Here is a 25,447-nt window from a genome sequence, read left to right as displayed (position 1 = left end):
GGGGAAATTGAACACAAGAGGGTTTACAGATGGTGGATGTTGCTGGTGGAGGCAGGCATGACATCGTCTGGCCACTCTGAGCTGGGCAGCCCTGACAGGCACTCAGAGAGCAGCTCACTCGGGCACTTGCCCAGTCCGACATCCACACACCCAAACAGCACGCCCAGGAGAGCCAGTCCAGGCCTTGCCGGTACTGCTAGGAGCCAGAGCCTTCAGATCTTAGTTTCTTTTCTGGGCGTTCCATTCAGGACCCTTCAAAGAACCCACGGCTCCCCAGGGGGCTGATGGCCTCTGTTATTTAGGTCCCTTCAGTCGGGAATAGAGAGGAGGAGCTGATGTTCCTGTAAGCCCTACACTCACGTATCTCCGTTAATTTAATCCTCGTGACCACCTGACGGAAGTGATCCCACCATTCTCCAGATGAACAAACATACTCAGAGAGGTCGAGTCGCTTGTCCACAGCCACAGGGCTAGTACGTGGGAGATACGAGAATTTGAAGCTGGGGTTGTCTGACTACAAGGCCTGTGCTGTTTTTTAAACCTCTGAAAGACAGAGTTGAGTGAAACACATTCTTCAGCCCACAGCACACCACCGTCATCTCTCTGTGCCAGGCCCCTCTGTGGACTGACTTTATTTTTGTTTTTCCCCTTTATTCCCCAAACCCACACCCAGCCCCGCTCCCAACCACGACAGAGACCCACTCTAATGGTGGGATATATACCCCTAAAAATGCATGTAGCTGTGTAAAATATGTAGTGTTGCTTTGTGTGCAAATGTGGTTTTAATTTACATAAATGGCATTGTGCTGTGAATTTCATTGTGTCTTACTTTTTTCACTTAACACTACATTTTCAAGATCTATTCTTCTTGCCACATGTACATCTAGTTCTTTGCTGCTTATTGCTGCCTAATATTCCATGATGGGCTTCTGTCACATTTTACTATCCATCCTCCCAGTGGCGGACACACAGTTACCAGGAGTAAAGCTGGGACTAACATTCCTGGGCACATCCCTTTGTGGATTCGTGTGACAATTCCCCTAGGGTTATATTCCAGGAGGATGGTCACCTAGTCATACACATACTTCATTCACCAGGACTCCTGCCTAAGCCAGTGGTCTTTTTGTGACACCCACTGCCGGCCTGCCATCCCTCCCTCATTTCTGCCTTCCCTCTGTGCCGTGCCCTAGGCACAAAAAGGACTAGCCCAACCCCTGCCCTCAAGGAGTTCTCCTGCTGGAGGAGCTCTTCCCTCCTCTCCTCACCCAGTGCCTCCCGCCTAAGAAATGGGAGGATGGGACTATCCACCCTTGGGTGACAAACGGCAATGGCAGGGGAACAAGGGGACTCCCTGAGAGCTGAAACGTGGAGGGCCAGCAGAAATCCTGCCCTCTGAATCAGATCCCCGTGCCCAGGAACCCTTTCCTCTTCTGTGAAAGCCCGAGGCCCAGGGAGATGGCGGCTTATTGACAGCCTCCCGTGTGCTTGTGCTTTACAAACCCACGGGATCTCAGAGTCTCTGTGATAGCCCAGAAGCACAGGGGAAACCACCCCCATTTCATAGAGCCGATGAGCCTAGCCCCATGTCCACAGCCAGTGGAATTCAAACCAAGGTTCATCAGACTCTGAAGCCTGACTTTCCACATCAGTGCAGATGTGGAGCATGCCAGAGGTGAGGCTGCCCCCACAGAGCGAGCCTCCTCCGCCCCCGCCCCCACTACTTCTTTATATGTGACCTGAGGAAAAAGGCTTGCTGCCTGGCATGCTCTGGCCTCTGAGGACTGCCCTGAGTAGCCAGTGGGCCTCAGTTTCCCCTCGGGAGGCTGCCTGGGAATCTGCGCGTGGCTGCCAACCCGGGGGTGGGGAGAGCGGCGGCACACAAGGAGTTAAGCGCTGGTGAAGCCCACTTTTGCCACACCGCGAGCAGCCTGGTTGATAATTACAGTTCTGAAGTCTCCAGGCTATTCGAATCAGTGCAGCTGCAACCTCTTCAGTGGTAACCCCTGAAACCAGACAAACCGGGTTTATTGTGCTGAGCCAGTCCTCCGGCCCCTCCCTGATCGTCACAAATTGACAGCAATGGACTTAACAGCCCTCTCCACTACCCCTTTCACTCTCTACCTGGCTGCACAGCCACCAATTTGAATCACAGATGCCTCCCCTTCGGGCAGCTGCTCACAACCCTCCCTCCACCTCCCCTGCGCTGCGCGGCTCCCCTGGCCCTGCCAGGCCAGGGTGAGGCTGCCGAAGCACATGTCATCAATATTTAAAATGGAATTAAACCTGCAGCTTTGATTAATGCCTCCCAGATCCCGGGAGTTGTGATTACTATTTTGCAAATTGCGATTGTTGGAATATGTTAATATGATTGTCTGAGAACGTCTTCACCTTCTGGGATAATTTCCCCCCTTTTTGGCAGGAGGGGAGGGGAAGAGGAGGGGAAAAAAAGATGGGGAAGAAAATCACCCCACAAACTCTTTAATCAATTGTAAATTATTACCCTCCGCACAATTGCCAGTGGTGCAGAGGCAAAGGGGAGGCAGATTTCTGGGTTGGTGCATTTATCTTGAAAAGTTTTGGCCCCTCTTGGCCCAGTAATTCCAGTCTGGGATGCTATCCTAAGGGAATAATCTATTTGTCTCAGTACTATTTAGAATCAAGAAAACTGAAATAACCTCCATTTCTAAAAACAAGAGTGATTACTTTGCCGTATATTCATTCATTTAACAAATAATTTCTAAACATTGACTATGTGCCAGGCATCCTGCTAAGTTTGGGGAGGACGACACTGGGCCACGTGAGGGGATGTTTAGCAGCTATTGAAAAAATATGGTTAGGAAGTCTGTAAAGCAACATAGGAGAAAGGATTTTGATATGATAAGCAAAAAAAAAAGGTAGAAAGAGACAAGAAACCTACATTATATATACACAGTATAATCTGTGTACAGAAGAAAATTTAAAATAAATTGAATGTGAATATCAGCTCTGAGCAGTGGGACTAGAGAGGTTCTTCTGTTTTTGCTATGTCCCAAATCTTTCATTAATGTGTATCGACAACAGAAAAAAGTAAAAGTAATTAGGTTTTTTTCTGCCCTCCAATGTAACACATTGGCAATTTCATGGATTTTAGTAATTGAAATAAAATATTTCTCGGTTCCTAGAAACACCAGTAAAGTTCTTGAACTTCTAAAAAGTAAAAAGATCCAGCATAAAAATAGTGGTTAAAAATCAGAGAATAGACAGATCTCCTGTGCGGAAGAATTCTAAATAATTTTTGTGGATATTCTTCCCTCAAGGAGATGGAGCATAACTCTCGACACCTTAGGTGTGGGCTGCAGAGTGACTTCCTCCCAGAGGGGACAGTATGGAAAGGAAGTGAAAAGAAAAGACCCCACAAGCACCCCTCATCCGGGTGCTCAAAGTCAACATCAACAGCGATCAGTCACGTGGATGGTGTGGAGCCTTCAAGTGACGGGATGAAAATGGCACTTTACCTCTGTGGTCCTCCTCCCCCAAACACACAACCCCAGTCTAATCATGAGAAAAACAGCAAATTCCAATCAAGGGACATTTTACAAAATACCTGACCAGTCCTCCTCAAAACTGTCATCAAAAACAAGGAAAGTCTGAGAAACTGTCACAGCCAAGAGGAGCCTCAAGTGATATGACAACGAAATGTATTTCCAGGTGGGATCCTGGATCAGAAAAAGGACATTAGGTGGGGGGCTGGCCTGGCGGTGCAGCAGTTAAGTTCTCACGTTCCGCTTTGGCGGCCCGGGTTCACCAGTTGGGGTCCCAGGTGTGGATCTACACACTGCTTATCAAGCCATGCTGGCAGGTGCCCCACATATAAAGTAGAAGAACATGGACACGGATGTTTGCTCAGGGCCAATCTTCCTCAGCAAAAAAGAGGATTGGCGGCAGATGTTAGCTCAGGGCTAGTCTTCCTCAAAAAAAAGGAAAGACTGGTAAAGTCTGAATGAAGTGTAGGCTTTAGTTAATAACAGTGTATCAGTACTGTTCATTTATTGCGACAGATGCACCACACAATGTCAGATGTTAAAAACAGGGCAACTGATGTGAGGTATACTGGGAAATCTGTACTATCTTTGCAGTAATTCTGTAAATCTGAAATTGTTCTAAAATAAAACATTTATTTTAAGAAATGCATGAAAATCCAGTGTGCCCCCTAAAAGGCGAGATAATCATGTTCTCCAAGAGGAGTGGAAGCCTTTTCACACACCCAATCATCTGAAATAAACTCTTTCACACATTTTTCTCTTTCCTGATCCCACATCTCACAATTGATGAATCTCTACATCATCATATGTTTTTCTCTCCCAATAGGCTGTAAGCTCTCAACGCAGGGACCATGTCTGCTTATTGACCACTGGACCCAGCATACAGTAGGCAGCCAATAAATGCTTTGCCAGTTGAAGTCTGAGATAAGCCTGTTTGTTCTGAATTGCCTTGATCACCATCAACAAACTTTCCCTGAGTATCTATTTCTTGGCATCCAGGTCTCCACTCAATGTCACTTCCTCAGTGGTCCCTAATCTAACTGCCTTCACTCCCAGTCGCTCTGTCCCATCTTCATTTTATCTTCTTCATAGCATATGCCTCTCTCTGCAATTTTCTTGTTTATTTACATGTTGTCTATCTCCTCCATCCAAATCACAAGCTCCAGGGAAACCAGGAGCCTCATCTGCTTGTTCAGTGTGGTATTGCCAGTGCTTAGATGAGGGTCTGGCACATAGGGGGTGCTTAGCTATATCCACTGAATGAACGAATGAATGACTGGATGGATGGATGGATGGATGGATGGGCCAACCAGCCCAATCCTTAGCCAGCCCTGTGCCCAGTGCTGAGGGACAGAGGGGACTGAGACCCAGGAGGGAGCCTGGTTCAGAGGCTTGACTCAGGCACTCCAGGTTGAGGTCTGTAGCCTTTGGGGCAGAAAGATTTCTTAATTCTGGTTCTGAAGCTTTGGAAGTGACCTTGCTGCTTCCTGCATACCCACCCCCGACCCCCACCCCCAGTGAATCTCACCAATCACGAGAACTGGGCTTCCTACAGAGAAGAAAAGGAACTTGCTGCAAGAGAGGACCCACATCTGACCATGGGCTCCCCGGCTGAGAAGCCTTCCCTGAAAAGCTTCCCCACTCCTTCAAGGGGACTTCGAGGCCCTCTAGAGCTTCCTGCCTTCCAGCCTGCTCCCTCCCCAGCTTGCCTCGCCCTGTAAGAGGCAGCTGTCCTGACACATTGCAGTGCCCAGGGCTGCGCTCACAGTGCCTCTGTGCTTCTGTGCACACTGTGCACTGTGCAGGGGACACCCTCCCTTTCAGGACCTGCTTCAGGCCAGGGCCTGTCAGAGCACTTCCCCTTTCCGGGCCTTAGCCTACAAAAGTGAAGGAAGGCCTAGCCAAGAGGATAACAATTGCCGTGTATTTTAAACACGTACATTTGACAAATTAATGCTTTTAACACAAAGAACCAAATGTAATATGTGTTATTCCAGGATTTCTCTCAAACAAGTATAAATCCACAGTGCACTAAAGGTGGCGTGGTCAGGAAAGGGTGGTAAATTAGAGTTGTCTGAGGAACATAGTCTTCTTTCTGTCCTGTCACAGTCTAAGCTTAAGGCCTCTCATGCATGTGTGTTACCGGGGCCCAGTGCCCTCCTGGCTGCCCTCTACTCCATGGGCACTGCCTGGATGTCACCTCCCTTGACCCAGACCAATGTCATGGTGTTGGTCATGGTATCAGTCAAGGTCACCCCCCACCCCCTGCTAACTGCCAGCCTGAGGCAGCCACGTCCCACTCACTTCAGGTCTTCAGGGCCCAGTGCAGATCTGTCACTTAAAAAGTATTTAATAAATATACAGTGAATGAGTGAATCAAGAAATGTAAATTTGGAGACTTAAAGGTAATAGGTTTACCCTGTGGGATTTGGACAAAGGGGGAAGGATTTCTTCCCCACCCTCAGTAAACAGAGCTCCTGAGAGGGCAAAGCAGATGTGCCAAGTGCAGGGCCAAGGCCGCCGGCTGCTGTGTCCTTTTTTGTCTTGAGGCCATAGAATGAGCAGCCTGACCGCACGGAGAGGATGGATTGTCTGGGCTCATCCCGGGCGCCAACCACACTCAGAAAGCTCAAAGCCCTGACTGGCCTGGGGCCTGCCTCACAGTGAGGGCAGGAGGGGCAGGCCTGCACAGGCCACCGAGGGGGCCCAGGTCACCGAGGGTATCAGTGGTACAGTCTGCGGGTCACGCAGTGCTGGGGGAAGCAGGGATCCTGAACAGCTCACAACAGATGCCAGGCAATGCCAGCTCCCCAGACGGCTGGCAGGGAGGCAGTATGCATGACGGTTAAGAGTGTGGGCTTTGGAGCTCGGCCACCACCGGCTTGGAGACCTTGGGCAAATGGCCTCGCACCTTTCTGGTCTCATTTCCTCATCTACGAAGGTGCCTGCCTGGAAGGTTTCCTGTGAGGATCAAGTGAGATCACTCCTGAAAAGTGCTTAGCACAGTGCTCGGTGCATGGGAAATGCCAAAAACCAAAACCAAGCCAGAAGCTGTCTTTGCAAGGTGAGACTCCAGGACGCATGTGACAGCACATCAGTCTGGAAGGAGTTCTGGGTCTGACGCTGATCCCTGCCACCAACTTGCTGCGTGATCTTGGACAAGAGGGCTGGGCTCCTTGTCTTACAGCAGGTTTAACCAGACCTCCTACAGAGGGCAGACTGAGGACCGGCCAGGACAAATGGCTCTGGCTGGGCACCCAGGAAGTGGGAGCTATGATCATCATTTTGATGGGTCTTTAATTCAGTAACTGGATGGTTTCAAGGGAGCGTTCTTAAGGGACTCACTCAGATCACCCTTGGGACTTCTGGCTCCCTGCAGGGGTGGAGGGAGGAGCCGGGGGAGGTGGAGGTCTTTACACAAGGATCAGCATCATAAGGATGCCGAGCCCTAGCTCAGGTAATGACTCTTGTTCAAAGCGAGGTGGGCAGGCTGGGGCAGGCGAGCCCAGAGAGGGCAAATGGGTGGGTTCGGGTTATCGGCGCCCACAAGCCAGATTCTGCTACCTCCTGGCACGCCCTTGGGCCAAGCACACCTGCGGTCACCACTGCTATGCAGCTCCCACCCTGTTTGGGGGGCTGGGGTGGGGACTGGGAACGGGAGGAGACCAAGATGAAACAAGGCGTCTAGCCTTGGGAGAGGGGAAGACGCTCACTCTGGCCAAGCACCTAGGAGGCGCCTGGCTCCGCGGGAAGAGGGTCATGTCTGTCCTCTCCTCAGTGGGTGAGACAGGGCTGTTCCCATTTAAGATGAAGAAACCAAGGCTTAGAGGGGTGAGCCGGTTTGCCCCACTTCATTCCACCAGGGCAGAGGGAAGGGCTCGGTGTACTCGTGCGAAAGTCACACTCAGGATGTGTGTGCATGGGCACAAATGGGCGTGTTTCTATCCAATCTGGTGAATGTGTGTGAGAACACACCTAAGTGTGAGTGTGAACGTGTGTGCAAGTGTGAATAGATGTGTGCTGTGAGTGTTCAGGTGGCTGTGTCTGAGGTGCAGGGTGAGGAGAGAGCACGTGCATGGGAGTGCTCAGCGTGCGTGTGACGGGCGGTGTGTGGCTGGGTGAGTGGCGGTGTGTGAGTTCCTGAAGTCTGAGTGTGTGTGGGATCGGATGTCGAGAGAGGAGGCACATGCATCCTGCAGCGACAGGCCAGCACTCATCTAAAATGCCGGGCCAGGCCGGGCTCTGGGGAAGGAGGCTCTGTTGTGAGAGTTGCCCTCTTTTCCCGGGGTCAAGGCCTACTCTCAGAGGGCTCCTGTGGAAACCCTGGCTCCAGGCTGGGATGGGAGGTGCATGGCAAACCCGGCGGCCCAGCCTGTGGGTGGGCAGGTGCTGACCCCAAAGCCCAGCCACACCCTCTGTGCAAAGGCAGGGCTGCGTGAGCTGGTGGGGCAGGCCCAAGGCCCTGAGTGGAGCCAGTGCCGCAATGAGGGCGGTAACGCCCAGGCGTCTGTGTCTCAACTCTTGACAAGCAAGAGGCTTTGAACTTCGTTGGCAGTGGTGATGGCCAGAGGCCAAGGCCATGGCACTGCCAATAATGACTGTGGGATCATCGCCCAGGCAGAAACTGCCATCAAGCAGGAGGGGAAGCCATGGGGCTGCCCTTGCTCTTCCCTGTAAAGGAGCATCTTCTGGGCTGGGGGGGTGGAAGGCTTGGGGTCAGGGGGTGGATTAGGCCAGGCTGCTGCCCTCCCTGGGAACTGGAGGTGCAGGGCCCAGCACCCACAAGCTTTCTAAGGCCTATTCAAATGTAAGAGGCTTGGGAAAAAATGACGGACTCTAAAATATAAAAAGAGAAACTGCAATCTGAAATTAATAAATGTTATAATTAATGCATTCAGGCTTAATTAATTATTAAATTTAGAAATTACCACAATTTTATTATACTTGAAATCAATTTGCAGGCTTGGTTTCCTCATTTTGCAAGAATTCTCCAGTATGCATTTGGCTCTCAAGAAATCACAGCCAATTGTTAAAGATTTGTAGTCAAACAACTTACCAGCAAAGCTTTAAAAATCCTTTCAAAGTTTTAACAGCAAAAAAATTATAAGTACTGTGGGAGGATGGGTCCGTTTCACGTTAGTATGTTGAAACGATCAGGGCGAGGCCTCCAAGGTCGGACCTCTGGCTGGATTAGGGCTCAGGCTGGGGAGGGTGAGTCTCGGCAGGAATGTGGCTCCTGGTTCTAGGAAGCACTTGTGTGTGCCAGGCACCGTGGCTTGCACTTTGCATGCCAGATCCCATGCAATCCTCATAAACACCTCTGTCATGTGCACAGCTGGTGTTGTGTCGGCTGGGAGTTCTAGATGCTCCAGTTGGTGGGTAAAGGGAAAAGTGCCCAGAGTCACGAGGACCCCTGGGAATTGCACAGGAAGGCCCCTTGCTAGAGAAGGACATCTCATAAAGTGCCACACAGTCAGTATTCTGACAATGTTGCTACAGTTATTCCTGTTGTTGAGGTCCAGATGGGGTAGCTGGCCTGTGTTCATGGGCCACACTGGCAAAAAACACATATTCTTAAATACCAGAATCATCCTGTGTGTGGCAAGGTGCTCACACGGCAGGAGGCACATTCACATCTCCCACACTCACTCCAGAGCGAGCGCGTGCCGAGGGGAGGGAGGATGCCAAATCACCACCGCCGGTTATATTGCTGTCCTTCTGGCTTCCCCAATCCCCTCTTCTATTTTTCAAGCACTCGTAACTGAATTTGTGTTCACTAAACACATTCATGAGGCCTGGCCGTGGTACCCAGGCAGCACAGGGAAGCAACGTGCCAAGGCCAAGGTCACTCGGTCAGCATGAACCCTGTAGCCTTTGCTCCGACCTCTGCTCCCTTCTGCCAATGGACTGAAGGGGACAAGCCTGGCAGTTGGGACCTCTGTCCTCTGGTTGGCAGATACTGAGGGCTGAATTAAGGCTGGGACAGTGAGGACAGCCAGGAGGGATGTTAGGATGTTAAGGATCTGTAGAACTCAGTGACACACTTTGTTGTTAGTGATGTCCAGTTGATTCTGACTCCTAGCGACCCCGTGTACAGCAGAGCAGAACCCTGCCCAGTCTTTTTGCACCATCGTCTCACCTTCCTGTGCTGTATCGCACAATGTTCCACTGCTATTCATAGTAACAGACTAGAACTCATTTGATCCTCACAGCAATCTTGCAAAAAATCAATGTTACTATCCCGTTTCACAGGGAAGGTTTCTGAGGCTCAGAGACGTAAAGCCATCTACCCAAGCTCACTGAGCCACTGAGTGGGCACAGGGTCATGCCCTAGTCTATCTCCAGAGCTGCAGCCCTCAGCCACTACACACTTCCCTGAAAAACCTTTCTGCAACCGCCACTCACTGTCTGAACGATAAAAGCTAAGCTCCCTAACCTGGCATTCAAGGCTCTCTCCAGCTCACACTGGATCCCTCTGCCTTGAACGCTCAGCTCAGACACACTCCTACACATCTGTCAAAGCCCAGTGTGTCCATCACTGCCTAAAGGAGACCTCCCTTGCCTCTTCCTCCATCCCCCAACACACAAGCCCGTCTCAGGAGCTCCATCTTGAGTACCCTGTGCGCCTGCATCTCTCTGTGCCTTTTCTCCCTGTGCTTTGTTCCTTCCCTTCCATGCAACAAAATCCACCTCTCATCATTTAAGGCCTAGCCACATGGTCTTTTCCAGGACATCATCTTGACCACACTTGGGACACACACGTTCTTCTCTGTGCTCCCCCAGCTCACTGCTTCTCGCTCCTGGTACCAGCAAAGCAGGGGCACTCCCAGTGTTTTTTATTTTTTAGGAAGATTAGCCCTGAGCTAACTACCGCCAATCCTCCTCTTTTTGCTGAGGAAGACTGGTCCTGAGCTAACATCCATGCCCATCTTCCTCTACTTTCTACGTGGGACACCTACCACAGCATGGCTTTTTGCCAAGTGGTGCCATGTCCACACCCAGGATCTGAACTGGCAAACCCCTGGGCCACTGAGAAGCGGAACGTGTGAACTTAACCATTGTGCCACCGGGCCGGCCCCTACTCCCGGTATTTTGAAGAAAGAATCTCTTATCTGATATTTCAAATTAAACATCAACATAAACATTATAGGGAATATAGAGTTATGCTGGACTTCCTTCCATATACTGATTTTTATGGTTGATGTTATGTTATTTCTGAACTATACTTTCAGGGGTGGAGGTTTGCTACAGTTTTTTGAGCACTTAGGCTCCCTAACGCCCTCAGCTTCTGTCCAGAGAGCACCCATCCCAGATCCTGGGATGGTTTATGCATCTGCTCCCCCCGCCCCACACTGGTTTTGAGGGCAGGCACTGATTCTGGCCTCCAAGTGAGACCCTGGTATCCACAGGGGCTCAGTAAGCCTGTGTCTGACGGGAGTCTTAGGCTCGAGGTGGATAAGAAATGATGAGGATGATGAAGAACACATCCAGAACAATGCCAAGGGCTGGAGAGAGAGATCAGGGCCTGCAGGCCTCTGGTCTAGTCCTGAAATTGGCATCAAAAGTGGGTAGGAGGAGGCTGGGGGGCAGTTTGTCAAGGTGATACTGGCTCCTCCCTTTAGGGCGTGGACTTAAGGAAGTCCCTACTTCTCAACTCCTCCCACCACCCCCAGGTGTAAAATAATTGCAATTGTGACCATGCATTCAGCTCCTCAGGGGACAAGCACTGTATCTCGGCCAGGGATCACTGTATCCCCTGCATCATTTCAATAATGCTCACCACAACCCTGTAAAAAAAGTCCTATTTACACCCCCATTTTTCAGATGAGGAAATCGAAGTTCAGAGAAGTTAAGAGACTAGCTTGAGGCCACACAGCTGGCAAGTGGCAGAGCTGGGATCTGATAGCAGATCTGGCTGACTCTAAAGCTGGCACGTAACCTTCCTGCCTTTCCTGGACCTGAGGTTGAGTAGGGCTCTCAGCCAACTAACTGCCCTGAGTTCCAGAGCTTGGGCTGAGGAAGACAGAGGCTCCTGGCCCCTGGGCTCTGGCCTTGTATTCACTTCTATTAAAGGAGACAAAACAAGCCTTACAGTGCTGGCCGGGGTTCACTCCAGCCACGGAAGGGGAAGCTGTGTCCTTTGGATGCTTCCAGGAGGCTGCTGTGGGGGCGGGGTACATATTGTTACCAGAATCCAATGGGCATCACGGTTGGAAGGGGAATTTCCAGGGCCTTTGGAATTGGGGTGGGGAGAGAGGGGGGCCATGGGCAATTCCTGCAGGTCAGGGAGAGGCAGCGGGCTTGGGGCAGGCTGTTGTTCCTAGGGCAAAGACCTTGACAGGGGCCTGTGGATGGCTTCCAGGTGGCTGTTCCGCCCTCTGTAGGCAAACCTCTGTTGTTGGGTTCTAGTGTAGTTCTCTGGGTAGAAGGTCATAGCTTTGCCTAGATTCTCAGAGAGGTTCATGACTTGGAAAAGGCCACAGCATATCTCACTGGTTCAGAGCATGGCTTTTGGTGTCAGACACCTGGGTTCAAATCCTGATTCCTTCCTTTACTAGCTACATCCGTCAGTAAATAACTTACTCTCTGAGCCTCAGTTTCCCCATCTGCCAAATGGAGAGAATGATACATTCCTCAAAGGATCTGGATTCGCTAAGTCCCTCGTGCAGTGGTAGCATTCAATACTCATAACTTCCCTTCCTACCCCTTTTGCTTAAAGCAGATGCCCAAGCCTGCCAGCAGGGATGTGTGATCTGTGTGGGCATTTTATTTGGCAGTTACAAGTGTGATATTATCCTTCCACAAAGCCTTCATTATGGTGCTGCTAACAATCCCACAGATAAGGCAGGGATGCCCCAGCGTGCCAGCCTCCAGGTGATTATAACATTTGGGTAAATTGCCTTTTGTCTCGCAGAGAGACGACGGCGGGAGGGGACTGTGCAGGAGACTCGCCTGGCCATTTTGCAGAAACCACAAGGAGAGCATCATGGAGAGGCAGCCTGGGTTTGCAGAAGGAGCCCTGGCTGCCAGTGGGAAAGTGGGGTCCAGCCCTGGCTCTACCACAGACTGGCTGTGTGGGGTCGGGCATACCACTGGCCCTCTCTGAGTCTCAGGTTTACCACCTGTTGGGTGAAGGCAGTGGTTTCATGATTAGAGGAGTCTTGGTTTGTTGGTGGCATTGAAAGACTTTTTCTCATTCTTTGTCCAGTTCTTAAGCCAAAAAGTGGGGAAAAGAACCACCACTGCAATCTTGCACTCCTTGGGTATTTCCTTTTTATATCTCTGGGCCACAAGGAAAGCCCTCGGTTCATTCTTTCTTTCCCCAGTAAACTCCAGCTTCTCATTCAGCTCCAGCTTTGAGTCAGCTAGACCTGGGTTCAAATTCCAGCTCAGCCACTCATTACCTGTGTAACTTTGGGCAAAGCATTTTAGCTTGCCTCAGTTTCATTATCTGTAAGTTGGGAATAATAAAGACAACTATTTCACAGGATTACTGTGAGGATGAGAAGAAATAAAATAAAATATGTAAAGTGCTTAAACCAGTGCCTAGAACATAATAAGTACTTGGTAAATGCTGGTTATTATTATTATCCTGCTTTTTCCTGAAATAAAATATGGGTACCTTTGTATATTAATAGATCCATGTCTACACTGCCATTTTAATGGCTGCATGGTATTTTATTGTAAGAACATACAATCAATAATTTAATCAGTGCCCTCTTGTTGGACATGTGGGATGTTTCCAGTTTTCGGCTGTTTAATAATGCCAGAGGAAGTTCAGAAGATCAAGTGGGCTTTCATTTCTAGGTGTTCACTATGCAGCTTTTCTAAAGCAATGACGTCTGGGGGCTCCACGCCCAAGCCTCTGTGACGGATGATCTTGGAGCTGGCCTGGCAAAGCGGAAAGAGGAAAACCTCCAGAGGGAGGCAAGCCAGAATGTGGATCCCAGGTCCTGCCAAATTTCCTGGGGAAATTCTTTAACTTCACCGAGCCTCAGTTTCCTCATTTGTCAAACAAGAGATCTGGCAAATACGCCCCTCCCCCTTAGTTGAGTGTCTGGTGCATGGTCAATGTTCCATCAGTGTCAGCTCTCACCACCTCATCATCTTCATCCTCTCCATCCTCATTCTGGTGAAGCCAGCCATCACCTCCCAAAGACTCCAAACCACAAAGGCCAGGTGACCCTGTGGACCCCAATTCACGCCCCTTCTTCCCATCATCCGTGAACTAAGCATACACTCAGATGAGGCTTGTTGATCTTGATTTTAGATTCTGTCTGGAACCCATAGGTTCAAAAGCAAAGGGGCCCTCTCTGCAAATAATCACTCGTATGTGATATTTTTAAGAAGCCAAAGCCATTGTTTCTGATTGAAGGAAAGTTGGTGCTATTTTGAAGAGCAGCACGATTAAGCGGTGGCGTTATCTCTTTAACCAGTGGGAATTATACGCTGTTTGAAAGATGTGTGAGCTCGAGGACATTTGCCAGATGTGCTTGATTCGACATTTCAGACAACAAAGGGGATAATGTTGGCGGGAATCTTGACGGCATTTCTGATGATCAGGATATTCTTTGAGGATGGTACTGAGACCTTTCGGGGAAGAATTTCAGCTTTTACATCAACTAATTTGGGATGCTCACTCTCTGTCTTCCACAAAGCAAATTTAGTTCATTGTTAGTTGTATATGTTAAAATGGTTATGAGGGTTTTTTCCTTTGAATATTAATAATGTGCCTTTCATCTGAGACACTCGCATGGGGTGTCATTAATTGCGGGGTGGGGGGCGGTAAGGATTAGTGGTGCAGTCATGTTGCAAATGATTCCTACTAGGAACATTGAAGGAAGCAACAGCTACATGAAGAGACACACACACCAACCGCTAACATGGCTCTGGCTTATCCTTCCCGAGAGGAAGGAAAGGACATGCAGGAGGGGGAAGGGTTAGCGTTAATCCCTCAATTTCCCACCATATTAAAGATAATTATATCAGTATCTTCAACTGCTTCCTTATTGGCCCACAGTGTGTAAAGGACCCCTGATCAAAGACGGTTGCAGCCCATTTGGGGGACTGTGGTGTTTTGTCTTAAGACTCTAAAATGGACCTTTTCATTCCTTTGGGAACATCACTGAGCTCCTGCTGGGTGCCAGGAACTGTGCTTGGTAGAGGAAGAGCTATAAATGAGACGTGGCCACGTCTAGGAGAGGAGATAGGTGAGGAAAGGATAAATTAGGACACCAAACTGGCAAGAAGAATGAAAAGAACAGAGTTTGGGCAGAGTTGGGTCTGACTCTGACTCCGTCACCAGTTGTGTGATGGGAGCAAGTTATTAATCTTTCTGAGACCAGCTCTCCTCATTGCAAACCGTGGCTCCTAAAAATTATCCACTTGGGATGGCAGGAATGAGCAGAGGAGACGAGCAGGTAAGGTGTTTAGAAAGGGCCTAGCAAGGATCCTCCACGATGCTCACTCACTCCTTTGCCAGCTTCGTTTCCCCGAGCTGTGAATGTAGAGGTGAAGCCACATGCCATTCTTCCGGGGTTACAGGTGGAGACTTGATGGGCTTCGTGGCCATGTGCTTAGCATGGAGAGATGAGCAGGACTGTGATAGGTGGAGGAAAGGGGAAGGGCATTCTGGGCTGGAGGAACTCATGTGGTGACAATAGAGACATGTTTATCAATGGAGGGCAGCTGGTCTGGTTGGGCTGGAACATGGAGTGGAAGAGATAGGAGGGTAGAAGGTAGAACAGGGCTCTGAAGGCAGCCCTAATCAAGAGCCTGCAGGCCCCAGAGTTTGAGCAGCGTTTCATTTCCCAAGCAAAACCCCTGCGGAGGCAGAAAGACCTGGCATATCCAAGCACATGTCTCCCCAGAGCCTTCTTTTCTCTCAAGCACCTAGAGAAATCTCAGCAAATCCCAGGGCCTACCTCTCTCCTCTCTCCTCCAGCCTGAGTCATTGATCATCATGATGATAACAGCTGCAACTGCCAATCACTGGACACGCACCTTGTGCTGGGTCCTGGGCTATGCACTTTGCATACTTAATCTTTTTTTCCCTGGCCACAGTCCCTTCAGATGGAGTAGTACTATAACGCCCATTTTACAGATGAGGAAACTGAGGCTCCAAGAGGAGACAAGAAGTAAGCTACCCATGGTCACACAGCTGGCCAGTGGTGCATCCGGGACCAGAGGATAGCCAGAGGTGTGCATTCCAGACCCTGGGCTTTTAACTACCATGCCATGCTGTCTTCTGACCTCTTCCACTGTCACACCTCCTGCAGGAGGGAGGTCCTAACTCAGTCTGTTTTGTTTTGTGTCTGCTGTACCGAGTGGAATATTGCCTGCATTGAGTTGCTGTCTTTTATTATTTTATGGTCCCAACAGAGACAGCGGCAGAGTGTGGTGGAAAGAACAATGGACCTGTAGTTAAGATGGGAGTGAGTCTGAATTCCAGCTTCACCATCACCAGTCTGTCATTCATCACTCCAGGACCAAGTTTCATAATCTCAGGATACGCCCATTCCCAGCTCACTGGATGCCTGGGAAGTTCACATGAGGGGCAGGGCTCATGAGCTCAAAGGCTTTAAGGTGAGTCCCAGAAATGACTGATGCCACTGTGGCTCAGACAGCAGGAGGTGGTGGGGACCTGGGCAGTGCCTGCCCCACGGAGCTGCCCAAACCCAAGCAATTTCAAGCACTGGGCCAGCCAAACAAAACTCTGGCTTGAGAGCCACTGGTTTGAGACCTCTGATGCTTAAGCTTTCAAGCTTTTCAAACTTGGAGGTGCAGAGAAATATAATGGATTGTTTCATTATTCAAAATAATAAGTTGTCTATTGTGTGCTAGGGAATGAATTTTGTATAATTTGCTGAAGAATACAAGGGACTTGTAGCAGATCCTCTGCCCGCCTGCCTGCTTTTCTTTCACAAACGTTTAATCAGCTCCAACTCCCAGGACCTGTGCGAGATGCAGGGGACCCAGTGATGAATCGGACATAGTCACATGGTTCCTACCCTCAAGAAGCCACCAGTCTATTGTGGGAGATTGGCAAATAAAGATACTTCTACTGTTGCAGGCTAAGCGCTGTTGGGGGGAGGCTTGCGGGGGCACAGAGGGACACCTAACCCCGACAGAGGAGTGGAGGGGGGTTGGGTGGGAGAGGTTGGTCATGGGAGGCTGTCTGGAACAATGGTCCGTGAATGGCTGGTCCCAACCCTTAAGGGGGTTGTGAAATCAATTTCGTGCATAGCAACCAGTATTTTAAAAAATTGAATAGAAAATATCCTAGTACCTCGCATGTACAAAGAACGCATCCCTGTGTGCATGTGTCAGTGTGTGTATTGCATCATGACGTAAATCATTTGTGACTGCAAGCCAGGGTCCAAAGGTTTGAGAGCCACAGTTAGAGAGAATTCTTGCCTGCCTTGATCCCCAAAAGCCTGGCACATGGTAGGCACTCAAAGACTTTTTGACGAGCAGAAGGATGGATTTCAATTCTCACCACAATCCAGCAAGCAGGTACCATCCTCTCCAGTAAAGAAAGGCATTCTTGAGCCAGCCCTGATGGCCTAGTGGTTAAGTTTGGCATACCCCACTTCAGTGGCCCAGGTTTGGTTCCTGGGTGCAGAACCACATCACTCGTCTGGTTCACACAGAAGAACCAGAAGAACTTACCACTATACACAACTACTAACAACTGGGGCTTTGTGGGGGGTGGGGGAAGGAAGAAAAAGGAGGGAGATTGGCAACAGATGTTAGCTTAGGGTGAATCTTGCCCTGCAAAAATTTAAAAAAAAAAGGCTTTCTCAAAAACCCAAGTCTAGCAAACCTGGATTTGTCAAGCATGTTTGTAGTTCAGCAATTTGAAGCTTAGTGATCTAGGGCTTTCCAGTCAGGCCTAAAGTAGACTTCTCTGCTGGGGAAAGAAGTCAGCACAAGACGGGGAAGGAGCCAAGGCAGTTCAGAGAGGCCCCAAGGTGAACCAACGGCGACCCAATGGTGCCCCAGCTCGTGACCTCCTATAAAATGAGCATCCTGGGCTCTGACCCACCCAGGTGGGATGTGCTTCATAATAGCAATGGCTCAGGCCACTGTGTTTACTCTGGGATGGCTTCAGTCACCCACCTCAGGCCTGCATGGCCAGCAGCCCTGCGCCTTGGGGATGCCAACAGGAAGCACTGTTTATAGGGGCAGACTGGAATGCAGGGGAGAGAGGGCCCCCAGGAAAACAGAAGATGGACAGAAGCCTGCATCGGTCCCAGGCAGGGTGAGGTGAGTCAAGGGTAATGACTAGGTGGCCACTAACAGAGACTCCCTCTTAGTGGTTTTCAGGACACTCCGAACTTGATCTGTCCTGTAATATCTGGACCAAAATACCCCTTGGCTACCTTTCTCCTCCATCATAGACTCTTAAGATTGGAAGGATCCTAGAAATTATCCAGCCCAACTCCCTCATTTTACAGATGAAGGGAAAGGGGCCCAGAGAGGGAAGGTACCGGCCTAGGGTCAGCCAGCAGGCAGCCTGAGAGCCGGGGCCAGGACTCGGAACCCAGGTCTCCATCCCACTTCTCTGGGGCCCCTGGTCCTTCAGATGCCCCTCTCTGGCCATGTTGCCAGAAGGATCCCATATCTAATTTCACCCCCTTTGGCCCCTTCTCTATAGGTAACAAGAGGAATCTGTCTAAAGGACATCAGTGAGTACTCTACCTGCCTGGAATCTTCCCTTGCTCCCCCACTGCCCTCAGGTGAAAAGACACCCGTGGTCTTTCCTATGCCCTCATCCTTCCCACCTCATGGGCTTTCTCTCTTGCTCTTCTTCCCCTGACATATTGTTATCTCATGCCCCTGACGTGGTTGTGCAGTGTTCTCCTCCATCTCTAACCCTTTGCACATGCTGTTCCCTCTGCCTTTGACACTCTTCCCAACCCTGCTGCGCTTGTTGGCTCTTATTTAGGTTTCACATTAGATCTTGATTTTTCCAGGAAAGCTCCCTGGCCTGCTGACTCTAGGGTTAGGTACCCCTCCTAGGTTCTCTTACAGCAACTCCACATTGCTACGATCCATTTTACTGTCAGTTTCTCCTGCTCCACAAGAGAAGAGTCGATGACACTGCTATCACCTTTATCCTAACACAAAGCCAGACCCATAGCGAGCAGTCAATAAATATTTGTTCACCAAACAATCATTAGTGTCTGTCCTTCTCCAAACTTCCTAAGAATGGCCTTCCCTTCCCATGATGCATATTTAAACACTTAATTTTTTTAGAGCAGTTTTAGGCTCACAACAAAATTGAGAGGAAAGTATAGAGATTTCCCATATAACCCCCGCCCCTACACATGCACAGCCCCTGCCTTTATCAAAATTCCCCACGACAGTGAGACATGTTACAATCAGCCAAAGTCCACAGTTTACATTAAGGTTCACTCCTGTTGTTGAGCATTCTGTGGGTTTGGACAAATGTATAGGGACATACATCCAGCGTTATAGCATCATACAGAGTAATTTCACTGCCCTAAAAATCCTCTTCGCTCCACCTATTCATCCCCGGGATGCATTTTAAACTTCATCATCGAGCATGGCTTTTACCCACAGGATTCTGGGAACCATAATTTCTGATCTCCCAGTCATACCAAGCTTTTTCATCTTCCGTGTCTTTGCACATACTGTACCCTCTGCCTGGAATACCCTTCCCCAGCATTTCTGTTATGAAACTCCTCTTCATTCTTTAAGACCCATCAGTTCTCGGACCCTTTTCCTGACTGACACCCTCCATTCCAGCCAGGTGATCAGTTCCCCCCCCATCCCCCTCATCCTCCAGGGCCTCCCCGCACCAGGGCCCCCATCACTTTATTTTGTGACTATATGTTTCTGTGTCTATTTTCCCCACTGGACTGTGAATCTCCAGGGGACCAGGACGTCATCTCAGTGAGGCAAGACTGGAATACAATTCAAACCTAAAAAGCTGAAAATGAATCCGTTGCATCGACCACAACTAAAGATAGACTATACTAATAAAGAATTCCCCAAAATATGCTCCATGGAACCCCAGCTCCATAAAAATGCTCCCTGCTGCCCCATCTCCCAGCTAACCTTGTGGTCAAACAGGTTTGGGAGATGATACAAATATCTCCCTGGCAGAGACCCGCAGTACACACTCACTCCTTAATTTCTTTCTTTCATATATACTTAACGGGTGCCTACTACGGGCCTGGGCCTGTGCTTGGTGATGGCACTACAGCAGTGTGCCAGTTTTTAAGCAAAATTTTTGCTTCCTTTGCTGTAACTCTGAATTTTTCTGGTCCAACGGTCTTAGTTGTCAAGGAGAAATGGTCCCACCAGGTGATACAATGATGGTTCAATTGAATTGGAAGTTGAAACAGACACCTGGCCATTTTGGCTCCTTGTGCCACCAAAACAACAGGCAAAGAGGGCGAATATGTAATGGCTGGAGTGACTGACCCGGAGTGCCAGGGTGAAACTGGGTTGCTGCTGTGCAGTGGGGGAAAGGGGAAGCTATCTGGAACCCGGGGTTTCTCTAGGGCATCTCTTAGTACTTCCACTGCCAATGGGACAAGTGAATAAAAAATGAAACTAACAAACAAACAAGAAGTCAGGACCAGTAAGGATTCAGACCCTTCAAGAATGAGGGTTTGGGTTGCCCTACCAGGTAAAAAAGCAGACCAGGGGTCAGCCTGGTGGTGCAGTGGTTAAGTTTGCATGTTCTGCTTCAGCAGCCCAATGTTCGCTGGTTTGGATCCCCGGTATGGACCTAGGCACTGCTTGTCAAGCCATGCGGTGGCAGGCGTCCCACATATAAAGTAGGGGAAATGGGTACCGATGTTAGCTCAGGGCCAGTCTTCCTCAGCAAAAAAAGAGGAGGATTGGTAGCAGATGTTAGCTCAGGGCTAATCTTCCTTTAAAAAAAAAATTTAAAAAACTCCACCAAGCCCAGACCAGTTGATGTGCAGGATGAAAGCAAAGGGAACATGGAATGGATATGGAAGAAGGAATTTCTAAATATTACCTACTGCCTCACGACCTTACAGAAAGCACTGTAGCAGTAACGCAATTGTTCTTCCCTGCTTGTACATGTATGTATAGCTGCATCTACATCATCTATCTACATTTTTGTTTTTATTAACTAATTTCTTTTATTTCCTCTTTTCCCATTATTATTTTATAGAAGGATTATTGGTAGTCACTCATAGGTTACAGACTATTTAGGCAGGACTGTTGACAAGAGATTTTCACATGCTGAGGTATATGGGGTAACTATTGGGGTTCAAAACTGATTTGACTTGAACTAAAAAGCCTGACTTATCAAACATACATTGGCCTATCAAACATACATTGTACACCTGTTTTAACCATTAAAATAAAGAATGCACTCTCAAGGTAAGAATGCAGACGTCCCCTCCTACGTCATATTGGTAGCCCTACTGGTAACACCCATATTAATCCCTGTCCCGACATCAGGGTCATGTTGACCTGCTAATTTGTAACTGAATACCTCTGTGAAACTTTGATGAAAATGTATCCTGGGTGTGTTTAATGTATGCTCTTTGTTCTAAAAAGATAGAAGACAGTACTAAAAACCATGCTTCTCCAGAACACTTTCTTCTTTTCGGGAAAAGGCCTTCCAAGGTTACAATCCTCACTCTGGCTCAAGTAAAACTCATCTTATTTCTCTTATCTGTAGAACGGTTATAGGTTGTTTTGCATTGACACTGTCAAGGACCAACACCACTCAAAGACGGATACAGTGTCTATCGGGCTTTACATCTCCCCTCTTGGAGGAGAAGGTGAGAGCACCTTCGTATCAGTATGAAGGACAGGTGTAACTTGTTATACAAAAAGGCATTACTGTGTTATGTTTGTAGTATAGAAGGGGGCGTCGTATAGAAGATGTGGAGCCAGAAAGGGGTGGACTGTGCCAGCTACGAAGCTAGGGACTCTCGGCTCCATGCTTACATTTCTCCACCCTCTTCGCGATGCTGGAACTGGGAGTATAGGATGACGTTCCTACTCTGGCAGCTGGCCCTCAGCTAGTTGCTGCAAGGCAGACGGAGGGAGAGGGGACACAGTCTTTTCTGTTTTGCTTGCTGCTCATGTCAGCGTCACCTCAGCAATGGCATGTCACTTCCAGTTTCCAGTTTTTTCCACGCTCCTAGAATCAGCTTCAGTTATCTCTCTCCAGAGGCTCCACTGGGCAGTGCCACCCCCAGAGGTCCGGGTTGCAGCTCCTGGGGGTCCCTCTATGAACCTTCTAGGTTCTGATCACCCAATCTCTTGCTTTCCCCTGAGTTCTTGAGGTGGTAGCTGCTTCCTGCAGTTACTTTCTCTGTTCCTCAATGTCGTCCTCTTGCTTTTTCAGTTCGCCAATACCTATTTAACTGATTTCCTGATATTTAATTCTGTTTTTCTAACTGGACTCTGACTGATACAAGTGGAGACAAGACAGATAGAGTCCCTATCTGGGGGCTCACTGGGATCTTACAGTCTGGTGGGAGAGATGGAATTAAGCAATTAATTACACAAATGACTACATAATTACAGTTGAAATAAGTGTTGGGAAGGAAAAGTATAAGGTATATTAGCATATTAAAGGCCCTTCAGTAAATAAAACGTTTAACTCAGTATCTCCTTTGCTTATTTGATCAAGAAACTTCCTGGCGAGCCTATTAACATCCAGCAGAATTAGTGTTTTACGCGGTACACTCTGTTGGTGGAAAATGGGAAGTCAGTAAAGAAAACCACCAGGGGACTTGGCATGGAGCATTTGCCATTTTCCTCCAGGAGCACCCATGGGTTAGGGGTACCTCGGCTCCAAGATTCCACCACACTGCCTTTGCTCTTATTCCAGCACCGCATTGGCCTCCTGCCAGCTTGGTCCCTGTAAGTCAGTCCTTCTCAGTCTGATCAGCTTGTGTACCCTCACCAAACTGAGGTTCTCCCCTTGCTGAGGGGCCAGCCAGCCTTCTTGGACCACGTGGCATCAATCACCTCTAGCTGGCTGGAAAACCTCTGCCCGTGCCGTGTGGTCAACTACCAAGTATTCTTCAGGTCTCAGCTTGGCTGTAGTTTCCTTCCTGAAGCCTTCCCTAAATCTCCAATTCTGGATTTGGTGCCCCTTCTTTGTGTTCCCACAGCATCACTCCCACCTCTCTGGGACCCCCATATTTTACTTCCCCTTCCCATGTAGGGCCACGATTTTCTCTTTCATTGTGCTGATTCCATGATATAATCAACTGTTAATAGCACTTGTCTGCTACCTGTCAAAACAGAAGTTCCACAAGGATAGAGGTTTGTGTCTAGCTTTGCCCTGCTTTGGAGCCACACCAAGCATAGTGTCTGGCATACAGTAGGTATTCATTAAATACTAGTTGAAGGGAAGCATGCAAAGATCGGTACTGTAATCCTTTCAGTACTACACCTATGTGCTGTCACAGTCAGACCACTAATGTCCTTTACCGCACTCTGTGATGACGTATAGACTTGTTAGCTACAAGAATTCCAAACAGTGAAACATTCAGATAATCAACATTTGTCCTTTATCAGCGAAAGCGTCTTTCTCACCAAATGTATACATGTATGTGAGATATATGCACAAACCTGTATGTGGACGAGAGAAGAGAAAACATGTGCCACAGGTGTCAGAATAACCATACCTGCATTTCTCAGGAAGCGATTCTTATAGTCCTTGACTATCCTCGTGACCGGGTCATAGAAGCCGTCCCCACAATCATAACAGCCTTTGGGGATTTTTCTAGGAGGATCCATATTGGTGAGTTGAGAGATACCTTGAAAGGACATAAAGGATAATTAACTCGGCCTCAAGGTCCAATCCAAACCCAGTTCTCCCTAAAGCCCACTTTTGGCTGGTTGCTCATGCGAACATCTGGCGTCACTGCTGGACTAAACACTCCTATGCGGGGCGCAGAGCAGGGGCAGCAGGAGCAGAGCCCCCAAGGGGCTTCCTGAGAACGGCTCTGTGAGCAGAGTCTTGGGAACTAGACCCCTGTCTTCTTCCTTGACCCCATCCTCCATTTCTAGGGACACCATGACTAGGGCACAGGTTCTGGAGACAGACAGACCCTGAGGACGCATCAGAGCGGGCATGTGGATAGAAAGGCATGTCCAGGACAAGGATGGAGCTCAAGGTGCGGGCAAGGGCCAGAGGCAAGAGCCATCGTGCCTCACGCAGGAAAACTTGTGGAGCGAGGCACACATAAGAAGAACAAGAGGAAAGAAATGGGTCCAGGGGGCAAGGGTCAGGGAATGGAGAACTTCGACTCTCACCAAACGACCATATAGCTGCCGTTTACTGAGTGCTTATTATGGGCCAGGCCTGCTGCTAAGTGCTCAACCCTACTATTTCACCTAATTCTCACAGCAACCCTGTGGCCTTGTTTTATAGATAAGAAAACTGAGACTCAGAGAGGTCAAGTAATTTGCCCAAGGTTATGCAGGTAGGATGCAGCTAGATACCCAGCACTGTAACCTATATGCTAAGAGGCCGACATCTGGGGAGGAGTGGGCCTGGGCACCACCCCCAGGACTGGGGACATTGGAACCACCAGGACAGAAAGAGGAGCTGGTGGACCATTTATGTTGGAATTCTGGGGCCTGAATACAGGGTACAAGGTTGGAATAAACATCTTCTCAGGTTCCGTCTGAGTTGTGCCTCCTGTAATTCCCCATCCTCTGACTGAGGGCTGGATGCTCACAGCTCAGGGCCGTGCACACAGTGGGTGCCCTTATGTCGGTTAACGATGACAACTAGGTATACTCCTGCCCAACAGTTTCCAAGTGCTTACTCCATGCCAGACGCTTTAGAGCCATTCCCTCACTGAAGGCTCATGCCGATGCCCACTCACAGATGCTCAGAGAGGAGAAGGGGCAGCCTTAACCCTCACCCTGCCCTATCACGCCTGCCCTCCGAGGCTGAGAGGCGGCTGTTGAGCCGCAAAGTGCTGACTGACTTGGGCAGGAGGTGGGCACTTAGGATGAAGCTGCTCTGCTGGGAATCTCTGGATGAGAAGGGAAGGCTGCAGGTCGCCACACTGCCTTCGAGACTGGCAGAGGCCTAGCTGTGGCAAAACCAGATGCTGTGTGAGAGCAGAAGGCCTGAGGCCCGGGCTCTTTGCCTACAGGCCTCAGTTGGGGTGAAGAGCCCACGACAAAGTCCAGGCCCCATCATCACTAACCCAGGAGGAGCCATTTTCAAGCCATTTACAAGTGGTATCTAGACTGGCAGCTCTTTGAAAGCAGAGACTGTGTCCTCTCAGCCTTCAGTCCTCCGGGCCCTAGCCAGTCTCTGACACAGAGTCAGTGCACAGGAAACATTCATTCATGTCGCTGTCTTAATTCCCCTAAGTGCACCCCGTCACCTCCCACTGCAATGTCAATATTATCGCCTCTGCTTATTGAGCACCTACTATGTGGCAGGCAATGTGCTAGGCACTGGGGACACAGCGGTGAGTGAGACAGAGCCCGTGCCCTCAAGGAGCTCACAGTTAGCTCAGGAAGAGAGATACTGAGCTCTCATGATAGAGAACCTTGCTGCTCTGTGAGAGGGAGACCTTGGTTAGTCTGGAATTCAGGGATGGGGGTCCCAGAAAAAGGGACATTCAGCCGAGACCTGAAGGATGGGAAGGAGTTATTGGGGGCAGAGAGAGGGTTAGAGCATTCCAGGCAGAGGGAATGGCAGGAAAGATCCGCTCTCTTCAAGGAACAGAGAGAAAGCAAGCATGGCAAGGGAGGAGAAGAAAATCCGAGAAGGGTGGGTAAGAGGCAGGGGACATCAGCAGGAGCCAGAGAATGCAAGTTGTTTCAAGAATTTGGAACCTTATCTTCAGGATAGTGAGGAGGCACTGAAGAGCGTGTGTGTGTGTGTGTGTGTGTGTGTGTGTGTGTGTGTGTGTGTGTGT

General features: G+C 49.3%; 1 protein-coding gene across 1 annotated transcript in view; it reads right to left on the bottom strand.

The window, feature by feature from the left end:
• The window catches only part of MORN5 (MORN repeat containing 5), a 32,420-nt gene that overhangs the window by 394 nt on the left and 6,579 nt on the right, over window positions 1–25,447 (bottom strand). Inside the window, exon 4 of the mRNA XM_046685412.1 lies at window positions 23,186–23,317. Coding sequence (XP_046541368.1) covers window positions 23,186–23,317 — 132 coding nt within the window. The remainder of the gene's footprint in view (window positions 1–23,185; window positions 23,318–25,447) is intronic.

Source organism: Equus quagga, chromosome 1, assembly GCF_021613505.1.
Source record: "Equus quagga isolate Etosha38 chromosome 1, UCLA_HA_Equagga_1.0, whole genome shotgun sequence".
Classification (NCBI taxonomy): Eukaryota; Metazoa; Chordata; class Mammalia; order Perissodactyla; family Equidae; genus Equus; species Equus quagga.
Note: the sequence above shows the minus strand (reverse complement) of the source record. Positions and strands in the feature narration are given on the sequence as shown.